Source organism: Etheostoma spectabile, chromosome 7, assembly GCF_008692095.1.
Source record: "Etheostoma spectabile isolate EspeVRDwgs_2016 chromosome 7, UIUC_Espe_1.0, whole genome shotgun sequence".
NCBI classification, from domain to species: Eukaryota; Metazoa; Chordata; class Actinopteri; order Perciformes; family Percidae; genus Etheostoma; species Etheostoma spectabile.
This window is the reverse complement of record NC_045739.1, coordinates 18,787,585-18,799,597: the sequence shown is the minus strand read 5'-3', so window position 1 is coordinate 18,799,597 and position 12,013 is coordinate 18,787,585. Positions and strand designations below refer to the sequence as shown.

General features: G+C 39.2%; 2 protein-coding genes and 1 long non-coding RNA gene across 9 annotated transcripts in view; 2 read left to right on the top strand and 1 right to left on the bottom strand.

Moving 5' to 3' along the window:
- The window catches only part of rnf223 (ring finger protein 223), a 6,445-nt gene extending 987 nt beyond the window's left edge, over nt 1–5,458 (top strand). Inside the window, exon 2 of the mRNA XM_032521042.1 lies at nt 3,672–5,458. Within this exon, the coding sequence (XP_032376933.1) occupies nt 3,772–4,497 (726 nt within the window). The 5' untranslated portion in view covers nt 3,672–3,771 and the 3' untranslated portion in view covers nt 4,498–5,458. The remainder of the gene's footprint in view (nt 1–3,671) is intronic.
- LOC116692602 (uncharacterized) overlaps nt 1–12,013 on the top strand; it is a 15,660-nt gene that overhangs the window by 2,843 nt on the left and 804 nt on the right. Inside the window, exon 2 of the long non-coding RNA XR_004332735.1 lies at nt 5,573–5,575. This is a non-coding gene — a long non-coding RNA (uncharacterized LOC116692602). The remainder of the gene's footprint in view (nt 1–5,572; nt 5,576–12,013) is intronic.
- Nucleotides 6,551–12,013, bottom strand: part of ptpn11b (protein tyrosine phosphatase non-receptor type 11b) — a 45,985-nt gene continuing 40,522 nt past the window's right edge. For 6 of the 7 annotated variants that reach the window (XM_032521036.1, XM_032521035.1, XM_032521038.1 and 3 more), the window contains 3 exons: nt 11,564–11,664; nt 11,315–11,444; nt 6,551–9,474 (listed from right to left, as the gene is read on the bottom strand). In XM_032521036.1, the coding sequence (XP_032376927.1) occupies nt 11,357–11,444; nt 11,564–11,664 (189 nt within the window). In that variant the 3' untranslated portion in view covers nt 6,551–9,474; nt 11,315–11,356. Of the gene's footprint in view, nt 9,475–10,685; nt 10,822–11,314; nt 11,445–11,563; nt 11,665–12,013 lie in introns of those variants that run through there. The other variant, XM_032521037.1, reaches the window with a different exon arrangement.

Below are 12,013 nucleotides of genomic sequence, written 5' to 3'. Positions count from 1 at the left end.
TTCAAACGGAAGGAAGATCAAGTTTCATTTACCTTTCAAACTGGGAACAGGTAGGGCAGCTTTGTGGATGACAGTTGAGCTAAAGATACACACAGCTGGGCCTGACAAAATGAGGGCCGAAAAAAAGAAAACTACATAAACCTTGAAAAGCACGCTTCAGTTTGAATAAGGTCTCATGACCAACAAGCAGTGAAGTGATTTGAATACTAATAGGTCAGTAGGACAGGTGAGAAAAACGTGCCACTACTGGTGATGAGGGACCATAAATTGAAGCACAAAGCACAATAAAGAGACCTCTACCGTGTTTGAAGTTGGTATTTTGGATTCAGCAAAGGACTTATGTGAAAGCGTTAATATTTGACTCTGCTGTACAGTACAAGGCTTTAATGTGCTTTTTACATCTCACTTTAAAACAGCAGTACATATGAAATTTGACCTTCTCCACCTTGAAGCGAGGATACATACAGTACATATGATAATTAGTGGATAATGATACATGCTAAAACATACAGTAACAGCACACTGCCTTAAGCTAAAGTTTGCTAATATTAGCCACCATAAGCTACTAGTCATACCAGACTACATGAGGCAGTAGAAGCAAAACCCTGAGCAGGGGGTGCATTTAATTGCTCATGAATTTAACTTTTTATTGAAAAAGAAAGAACTAGTTATTTCTTTTTTTGAAAACATACAAAGTCTTACAAGGGTCTTGCTAAAACTCCATCAGTTTACCTGACACATATCTCTAAACTACAACTAGAAATCTCATACCTACACATTTAGAAGTCTTGCGGTAAAGGTTACATCAACACAGCTAAGCAAATGTTAAGGTTGCTTTACTGTCTCCCATGGGAGAAAACTGTCCTTGAAATTGCTGAATCAAGACCAGACTTCACAATAAACCACATTAAATAAGAGGATGTGGGGTTTGTTAGACCTGAGCCTACAAGATCAAATTTAGTGTTGTTGCTTTTATCTTTACACTGTAAAACAAAGGTCAAACCAAGATGCTGTAAATATATTTAAATCTTTTTGGTGTATTTATATTGAGCCGGGTGTTCTGTTAAGGACTGTTTAAGGAATCATTAAGAGTACAACAAAGTACAGAAAGAGGCCGTCGCTAAAAACCCTTTCCCCTTATTGGCTTTTGGACTTTTTTTTTATGTGAGACTGTGTTGTTTAATGCTCAGTTGGTTGCTATTTTCTTAGTGCACGTTCTACAGAAAACATTGCCTGGGGCTTTGAGAAACTGTCTCTCCTTTTCACCTTGAGCTTGAGCTCTATGACCCGTGAATGATGTGAAACATATAACTACTGATTAACCCAATACCTTAATGGGTTGGAATGAACTCAGTCAATACTATAATACTATAATAAAAGGCAAATACTCAAAAATATAACAACATAGCTAAAGAGAGCCAAAGGCAACGTTAACTGTGCCCAACAGTGGTTCATTCTTGTCTGTTTGAATAATGTATTTGAAAAACAAATTACCATCTAGTGCTCAACTAAAGTGAAAAACCAAAGTAGTACATTTAAATTGTACTTGTTATAGGAGGCAATTGCCACAAATTGTCAGAGCATTCTACTATTCCAGATATTTTTGGGATTTTGCTTCCGTTTGTCAAGTCATTTCTTGAAGCAGCCTCATTTGACAATGAGAAGCAACTGTGTTGATATATATGTATATATTTTTAAAGGACTTCCTTGAGTATTTTTTTCTCAGTGGTTGGTGAGGTGGGGCTAATATAAAATATTCCATGGTTGTGAGTTAAATTTTAATCTGGAAACACAGGAGGCTCTAGCTAATGACCACACCCAATAACAGAATTTCAGTTTGAGCAATAGGGAAATGTAGTCTTGATCAGTGATAAGGTGAGGCTTTAAACTGATAAGACAGATGTAATTATACAGAAGCATCTGTCGTCATCCTACTAAAGCATGACTGAATTCAGCAGAGACAAAGAGAGAGAGTTGGCTAAGCAGGAATTTCAAGGGTAGATGGAGTGATTAGACGGAGAACAAGCAGGGACTTTGTGTACTGTAGATGGGGGTACTGGGGCAGGACCAGTCCAGAGGGCACAGAGAGGAGAACACCTGTGCTCCGACTATCCATCATCCTGAACACACTTTCCCTGGAATTGTGTTCAGTGTCACATGAACTTTAACAGAAGCCACATTTCTGCACTTAAATCAACACCTGTAGTTTAATATTAAATGAGAGTTTGTGATCTTTTGATGTCATATTTTCACATTTGGCATAGTATCCGATAACAGACAACAAGAGTGGGTACATTCAGCGACGGTGTAAAATCCAAACCACAGACAAATAGCGTCATTTATAATGGTATAATGGTGACCTTTGTAAATATCCAAGTGGCTAAAAGAACAATAGTTAATTTTGTACTTGGTACTATGGAGTCAAACATCATATATTGTAAATTTGATACATTTTGATACATTATGAATATGTTGATAGAACTTTGTATTTTCAATTGTTGTGTTCACAAAGAACAAGCTCTGGAAAAAAAAAAATAATAAACCTGAAATATGTTTAAGTTGATTAAAAAGAGGAATAAAAACATCATGTTTTGGAAATTGTTTAAAATGCCTTAAATAAAAAAATTAGGAAAATCCAACCTTTTAAGGAGACCAATTTTCTTTTAGCATAATGGCTGGTTGGATTTGCATTGATAGATGATCTTATGGAAAGTTCCCCATGCCTATCTCTATGTATGGTGAGACGTATGTGATGACAAGGTGAACTGGCATCTCCCCAGCTAATCCACACTCTGTACTTTGGTCTGTAATGGGACTTGAACCAGCAACCCTCTGGTTCCCAACCCAACTTTGTGGAGGTATTATAGGTCAGACAATGCAAGACTAGGGCTAAGGGAACATAGACATGCTCCTAAGCAACGTCAGTAGCTTAAAATAGCAAGTAAGATAGCACATGGGCTGTACTCTTTTAGTGTTAGTTTGAAAACATCTGCTTGCTTGACCGCTGGTTAGATAACCTCAATTGTGTGTGTTCCCCACTTACATTTGTACAGAAGTATTCAAAAAGTTAAAGCTCCTCTTCTTGTTCAGTAGATATTTATAATTTTTTATAATTCATGTTGGAATAAAGGGTCTTAATAAATGACTTGTCTAGGCTTTTCTTGTTCAGGGTCTGTATCCTGATTAAAATGTCATCATGATTTGAAAAACTTTTCTTGTGTTCTCTAAATACCGGGAGTGAAATATAAACAATAACACTGGGCATATGCAGGACATCCATGCTGCCAACACTAGATATGGTGTGGACATTGTCCTTTCCGTTCCTGTATTGGCATGTCACTTTTGTGGTTGTTGCTGCTGCTGCTTTAGTAAATTCACAATATCACTGAACCCATTTTGCATCACACCTGTGATTGAATTACTCATTGACAAACCAAAATTCAGTCAGCTTTGCCATATTAAGTGTCATCTACATGAGGGTAAAATAGTTCAAAGTTCAACAATTAACTGGGCTGCATTAAATGTGCTCTGACTGACTGAAATCCTGTGTTGGGATTATGGTTCTTGACTGTAAAAATGGTTTCTACTTTCACGATTTTCACATTAGGCCTGCATGCAGTAAGATACCAAATACGAAAACTAATTTGTGCTTGTCATCTGTTCTCTTTAAGATAATTCAGAAGTTGAGGACGGACCAAGAGGAGGAAAGGAAAGAGCAGAAGAGTCCTTAGGAGATTTGACAAAGGAGTGGGTAGGCTTATATTTCCAAAGATGGAACAGTCTCCACAGTTTTGGCACAATCAGGTCACCCCCCAGGACACTGCTGAAGACCTAAAAAAGAAGGTGTCAGTCGTGGGCCAGCCTGAGTGCTCCATCTGCTACAACACTTATGACAATGTCTTCAAAACCCCCAAGCTGCTGGAGTGCACCCACACCTTCTGCCTGGAGTGCCTCTCCCGCCTCATGGCAGTCTCGGTGGCTGACCATGACACTGACGGCAGCAGCACTCGCCTCTCTTGCCCCTTCTGCCGTCACCCCACCACGCTGCCTGAAGAGGGACCCCCGGCCCTGACAACCAGCCGCGAGGTCCTCTGCAAGCTGCCCAAGCACCAGCAGCAGGAGCAGCCAGTGTGGCTGGAGGGAGAGAAGCTGTGCTACAAAAGTCTCAAGCACGACACCGGTGCAGGGGCCTGTGACGGTTCCACAGCCTTCTGCGTCTGCATTGACATTGGGGCCAGCAAGACAGTGGATGCTCCGATCCAGACGCAGCCCCAGACTTCTGCCCTGAGGGGCCGGCTGGCAGACTGGAAGAGGATAGTTTTTTTCTTCATGCTCATGCTGCTGCTTCTTGTAATTGTGTTCTGGCCATTGCAGTGTATGTTCAGCAATGGGAACATGCACTGTGAAAGTGTGAAAGAACCCATCAACCCCACTACCACAACACCCCCTACCACTACTTTTAGCCAGTTCCCAGCCTACAAGGCCAGCCATAGATAATTTATGGAATGGACTTCACTGTTACTGTACATAATCTTGTATATAGCACATTTGAAATCAACATTGTCAACTGTCAACACCTCTGTCTGACTTTTGTGCTCCCTGCATAAAACACAGTCTGCACCATTATTACTGGAATTGTGTGTTATTGTGTCATATGCCATCAGACTCAATCACTTTTGTATATATATATATAGTGGCTTAACGTCACAAAGCTAGCCTTCCTAACTATAGCCATTAACTGCCCTGGAGTGGTGGGACATGAACTCTGACAGGCACCTTCCCTCAAATCATGTTCTCATCATATTCTGACAATTGGCAAATAATCAGTAGAGATGGTCAGATACCATTTTTTGCTTCCCAATACCGATTCTGATACTTGAACTTGTGTATCAGCTGATACCAGTGCATCATGTATTTTATGATGTTTTAACAGCTGTATACAACTATCCCTGTATGGAGGTGATATGATTTCTATCTTTGTTGTCGGTCTAGCTCAGGTTAAACCGTCAAACAATGAATGCGACAGAACTTTTTTTTTAGTATCCAGTTTGACAGTCAGTTATAATGGAAAAAAGAACATAAATAAACTACTTTAACATAGATTTCTTTAGGGCTTTATTACGTGGTTTTAGATTGGTGCATAAACTCCGGTACTTCCCAATACCGATACCAGCTTTTAGGGTAGTATGGGAGGCTACATCAGATCAGTACATCTCTAATAATCTGATAAAAGAGAACATTTGGATTCAACATTTCGCATTGACGTGTATCTAAGGCAAACAGTGCCATTTAAAATGCTTCTGTTAACTTAAAGAATACACAAGAAGAAAGTTGTATGTACTTTTGTACTACAAACTCAAACTTTATATATTGTACATTTGATATGTATGTTTTAATAGGTCTTTGTTTACAGAACTACAACAAAAAAGTGAGGTAAGATAATGTTCCCGAGAAATAAGAAAACATTTGTGCATGACAGCCTTATTATTTAGATTGATATAATTTGATTGTAATTGGTTTTGTTCACGTGTTTTCTCTTAAAAACTAAATCTATAGCAGTTAACAGCATCAGTTAGTGGTTTAATCTGTGTGAACAGCGGGTGTAGGTAATTCCCAACAAACAACGCACAGCTTCCGATGTGCTTGAAAGCAAAATAAAAAGGCTTAGTTTCGGGTTCAAGTTGCAAAATAGCCAAGCCCTTTACTGACTGCTTGTTGTCATTTCCTCCCTATCTGAACCTTAAGCCCATGACTAAAAGCAAAGCCCTCCTTTACCTTGAAAGGAAATTGCCTTTATTTATTCCAGGATTAGTCAGGTAAAGAGCAGTTAGGCTGTGGGATTTTCCAAATAGCTCACTTGTGACACATGGTTGAATTCTTAAATTCATTTAGGAGCAGCCACAATAAAAGTGCTACTTCCTGAAGCACCCTGTGAATGGCCCGTAAACATGGTTAATCAGAAATGGGAAAGTATTAAAGATAAAAAAAGAAGACAATAATAAATATTGCACATAAAAGAATGACTAAAAGTTCCTTGAAAGTGGGCCTCATTTTGCTCTATGGCATTTAAACCACACATTTACACACGTGGCTATCAGTTTCCCCCTCTTCTCATTTCTTCGTGAGTTATACAGTCACTGGTTATAACGCACAATTTCTACAGGCCACTTCAACCATGAAATAATCTGTCATTACCGATTAAATTGGTGTTTTTCTGGAATGCGCTTCCTGCCTTGCTTTTCATTCATTGAGCAATATTCTCTGCAGTTCATACAATAGAGCACTTCTCCAACTGAAGAGACAACGAGAGAGGACAAGATGGAGAGCCACAGCATGGTTTAAAACAAACAGCTTCATAACACACTGTCCTTTGTTCTCTGCTCCACCACAGGGCCGCACGCATGCTTCATACACTGATATTTCTTTCACTTTGGAGCGCAGGAACCTTTTTCCAAAAATGTATTCTTCCTCTCCGTCCCCCAGTAGAAACAAAACTGCTCCAGATTAAAAAGCAAACACAACAGAAACCAGAAAAATCCACATGTAATTAAACATAGTGCCAACGTAGATTTTTATTAAACTCTATGATAATAAACCATTTTTGTGCCATTTCTGGCTGTTCATTGCATCAGCAGTTGTATTCTATACAGCAAGAAGGCGTCTGGGCAGAGCCAGTGCAAGAAAAGGAAAAAAGAGGAAGAGTCTCCACTAAACAACATGGGAGCACTCAGAATATTACTACTCACTGCAGGCATACTGCGACCAATGGAGGAACAAGAATCAAAAATTGACATCAACATCAAGTTCAAGTAAATGTAAGAGGACAAGCAAAAAGAAAATACCGTGTTACACACCTCCATGTATACTGGTTCAACGCAAAATGTACTTATCAATGGTAAAATTACACCAATAATAGTAATAATTCAGACACAATATAAAATGCAACAGAGGACAAAACAATCAATTTGAAATGAAAGAGGAAAAAATAAACAACACTGACAAGTCTAGTGCACTACCAAAAATCCTTCCACAGCCAATGGACATTCACACAACCAAAGATTCAGCAGTTTCACACTTTCAAGTATTGATGTTTCACCATATCATAAAACAAATTTGACCCATAGAGGCAAAGTGAAATACAATAAAAATCCACAGCGCAAGATAATTCAAAAACAAAATGACCAAGGTCATTTGTCATTCATCGGACAAAGATCACAGTTCAGATGGGAAAAAGGACAAAAGGAAAAACTAGCAGAATCCAAACATCTTCATCGTCCAAATTCAAGTGGTGCAGCAGATTTCTAGACAGACAGAGGCCTTCACCGACACAGGGCATCAATGCCACACATTTCATAAAACATAGCTTTTATTCACAAAAGGAATCAACCATTAAAATGCATTGGCAACCATTTATACTGGGAAAACTTTTCATGTTGACAGACAAGTGACGGAAATCACTGGACAAACAAAGCTTCAACTGAGACCTTAATAAATGAAAGAACTGTGTTGTCACAGAGGATGATATGGCTGCTGCAGTGTCAAATTACAGTGCAATGACTGAGTACTGTTACTCCTGCACATTTTGATTACACTTAGCTGTATTTTAAAATCACGTTTCTAAAGAATCACAAATTGCAGCAGCCAAAACTGGCCGATTTATGAGGAAGAAAACGAGGCGAGCCCAGTCTGTGAGTGTCCTTGACCTGGTTACTCAAACATTTCTGTTGGTGGAGAAAGAGGAATGGTCTGAGCACAAACACCACCAACAGGCGCTGTTCATTCATTCGATGCTTTGAATTAAAATAAAAAAGATAGACTGAACACACATGATCATGACATCTTCCTACTGTGAGAGTTTAAGGATTTCTGGATTCATTACATTTTAAACAAGCTAGCTCAGATTTCACAAATGCATGTGTACTTGTGTTTGAGTAGGATACTTTGGTGCTGATTCAGGAAGCTAAAAATAGCTCTACGACACCACCGTCTTTGTTGTCACATCAATGACGTTGGCTTACACGCCTGCTACTATCATCAAGCCTGGATTATGGCCATCTTCTAAATTACTTTTTGGAGACAAATCTATTCTTCAATCTCAGGCAGATGGCCATCTGGCCCACTGTAATCGCCCCCATTCTCTTGTCTCCTTGTGACGATCTCCTCTGACAGATGTTGAACTGCATCAGACCTGCTGATTAACGAGGACAGCCAGTCAAACACAGCTGAGAGACGGCGGTCAGCCGAGCTCAACTCCAAACACCCATTCAGGAATCCCCTCCCCCTATTTCCTGTCAAATCTGGACTTGGAACTAATATTACAATTTATTGGTAAATCAAACTTAGTGCTGGGGACGCTGCTTAGACATTTGTGCTTGAACATGATCTCTCCCATCCAAATGCTCCTTTATAAAATTTGTGTGTGTGTGTGTGTGTATATATATGTATACACTGTATATATAGATATAAATACACACATATATATAAATAAATCAACATCTCATATGTTACACAGTATCAGCAAAAACACCAAGAAATAATTAAAACAAGCTGATTAAATGGACAGACAAAAAAAACAGCTGGAGGCCATGTTCAGATGACGGACAGGACTGATGTGTCCCAGTAACCATTAATGGCCTCCAGTCCTATTAAAGTATAGAAGAGCTGATTTGCAGGAGTTACATACTGTACAACTCATTAACAACAAAACATTGACAATTAGTCACATCTTCAAAAAAAAAAAAAAAGTCCACTTTCACACCTGAAATTATTGTGTCAAATTTTGTATAGAGCTTGCTTGCTTTCCCTGTACCTCAGGGTCTTGTAGCAGGTTACGTGTCCGTCCTTGTTATCACTCAGCACCCACATTAATAACCAACACAGCTGGAGAGACACAATGCCAAAAAACAGTCTAAGGTTGAGTTTAAATGAAGTCAGCAAAGACAGAGAAAGAGGGAAAGTGAACAGACTGATTTCTGTCAAAGAGCAGACAAACAGCTTAGCTTTGACCTATTCTTGGTTCCCTTACAGTTCTGTTCAGTCCAGGCCGCAGCAGACTCCATAGACTCCATGTTTATTATCCGTCACACCTAGAGAAACAGGATGTTTCTCATGTCTTGGATTTCCAGGATTTGGAAATTGTAACAGTAAAGAAGTAACAGCAGGTTTGGGGAGGCTAGATTACAGACACATCCTGTGACAAGGCACTCGCGCTGGTTAAGAGAGGAAGAGGCTAGAGCGATGGGTGGGGGAGGGGAAGGGGGGACAAGGGACCTGAGCGAGAGCACTATGCTGTAGAGTCATTGTCTCTATGGTTTTACTCCAGAGAGGCCAAGCAGGACGGCAGCAGGAGAGAGGGGTCAGCTCGCCACCTTCAGCCCAGGCAGGGTCCACTGATGTGGGGTGCAGTCAGAGCAACACACTCCCTCCTCCCCCAAGGGATTTTTAGGAGCTGATGAAGAGTCACCTCCGCTGAAACTGAAGCAAACGCCAAACGACAGGCAGACAGGTGGAGTTAATGGCTGGTGTCACTTTGAATCACAAACACTCTACCTGAGGTAACTCTCAAGATGGAGTTAAAAGCAGCCTTTACTCAGCATACACTACACCTGCCAGGTTATCAAGAGTGTGTCCATGTGTTTGGATTTTAGTTCAATATTTTAAAGTGCTTTCAATCAACAAGCTTTATTGCCTTCATAATACTCTTGCATCTGAGGTTAAAAACAAAACAGTGATACTAGATTGTTAAGTCAGATATTTGATTTCATTTGTAACTCCTGGACTGGATTTTTAAGTTATTGACCGTCCCAGAAACTAATACTGATGTGTCTGCAATAAGCTAATATTGGTGCAGACGATGTATCTGTCAGGTCCTACTACAAAAGAGATCTCTGAGAGACCTAACAGCCAGAAAAATGGTCCATGCTGAGTAACTTTTCCTTAACAAACAGCAGTAACAATTCTCACATTTATTATGGCCCTATGACTGCAAATACAAAAAAGCAACCAAGCGATAAACAACACTACTCTAAAAAACAGATATAGAACATACAGAATGATATGCCAACTTACACATTTAAAAAGGCCCCAAAGAAGAAGACTATAATTTGTGCTAAAATGTGCGTATCTTAAAACACAAAGAATATCTTATAAAATAGCAATATGTATTTTATATACATTTACTAGTGATCCAAACAGCAGGTACATGTCTAATGCTGATGACCTCAAACCAAGCCAGGACTCACTCTCTTCTACACTGCTGGGTTCCCTGTCTGCTTTATTAATCACTATGAGAGAGAAAAGAATGAGCCTGTAAGAATTAAGTCTGATTATGAATTAAATTGAATAAATTAACTTTTTTGTTGTTTTAAGGGGAGCTCATCTTTTCTTTTCAGGGAGGTCAGACGCTCCTGGCCAATCTATAATCTGAACCATAAAAAAAGAGAGCATCACTTACTAAATGAATTTGACTCATTGGAAGAAATTGAACTCTCTATCTTGAATCAGCTCTTCTTTGAGCTCTGATTTTAGTGGGAAATACAGTCAAGCCTGAAGGTAAGAATGCCTTGTGGATTTTTCTTGCAAACAAACAAAAGCTATGTTTTCAGTGTTACTCACCAAACACATTTTGTGTGGGGTAAACAATTGTGTCCAGCGCCTTAAAAATATTTACAAAGCCGTTTTTTTTAAAGTATTCAAGATCCGGGATTGTCTATATCCATGTTAACTAGCTTGCTTGCTTCTCGTCATCTTCTTCTTCTTCTTCTTCTTCTTCTTCTTCGCTGGTGCATTGCAGCATACTGTATCTTGGAGAGTTACTGACACCTGTTGATCAGTGGAATAGTGTCGCACCATGGGCAGTGTATTTTGCATGCACGTGGTAAACAAAACGGGGACCCACTCGTCGAAATACAGCTCCATAGCAATACTAGATGTCTAAAACTCCACAGGAAACCTTTAATTTAGAGTTAAATCATGGCTCTGTTTTTCAAACTATCGCTTAATCCAAACTATAATTTATATTACATAGATATTGTATTCTTATTTTTTTTGCAGAGAAAGGCACCTTATTATTATTATTATTATTATAACACCAATAACCCTATCCTAACACATCTACTGTAATGTGTACCTTTTGCTACAGTGCTACAGTAAAAAGGGTTCTCCAACAGGTGGGATGATGCTCTGACGGGTTTCTTCACTTTTGCAGGAAAGATATACCAAAACTAGTGCCAGAAAAGAGGCTTGAATGTATTTTGCCACAAGCAGCACACAGCAAAAAGCAAACTATGTTAAATGAAATTAATGAAGTACTCACAGGGAGGCAGGTAGACAGATGTTCAGGTCAACAGCAATGGTTTTATCTCCTGGTGTTACTGCTAAATGACATCTGAGGGCTTTTAAAGTTTATGTTCTCGTACACACTAGACGAATCATCATTTGTCATCCTGCAATAACAAAGAGCAAAAGAACAACTTTAACCCATTTCCTGCTTAATGTTCTGTGATCACATGTTTAATAATCCCATCAATTTCCACTTTACCATCATGGTATGTGTTACACTTACACAGAAGAAGAGCGTGAGGATGTCATGCTGGGTTTGGACCTCGAGTTGGTCATCTGAGGATATTTGATATTGGAATATTCCCTCTCCTTCAGCTTATTCCTCTGCAAAGTGACAACAACACAAGAGGCAAATTCAGTTTACGGGACAGATTTGAGTCGTGCATGCTCAGATTTAAACGGTTTACGGCATAACGTGTCATCCTGAAATTTGTGAAATCTATGAAATAATAAACTTTTCTCATTACAAACAATAACAGAAAAAAAGGTTTTTGCTATCTATGACCGTTTAATTGCCAACGTTACCTCAAAACGCTATTCAAGTGACAGCCTTTGCAGTTTTTGATTGCTAGGTTGTAGCTAAACTAGCAGTCATTTCAAAAACATTAGCTCAAAACTCCATTCAACGGACCTTTGTTGTGTTTGATTGCTAACTTGTAGCCAGCAGTGAACA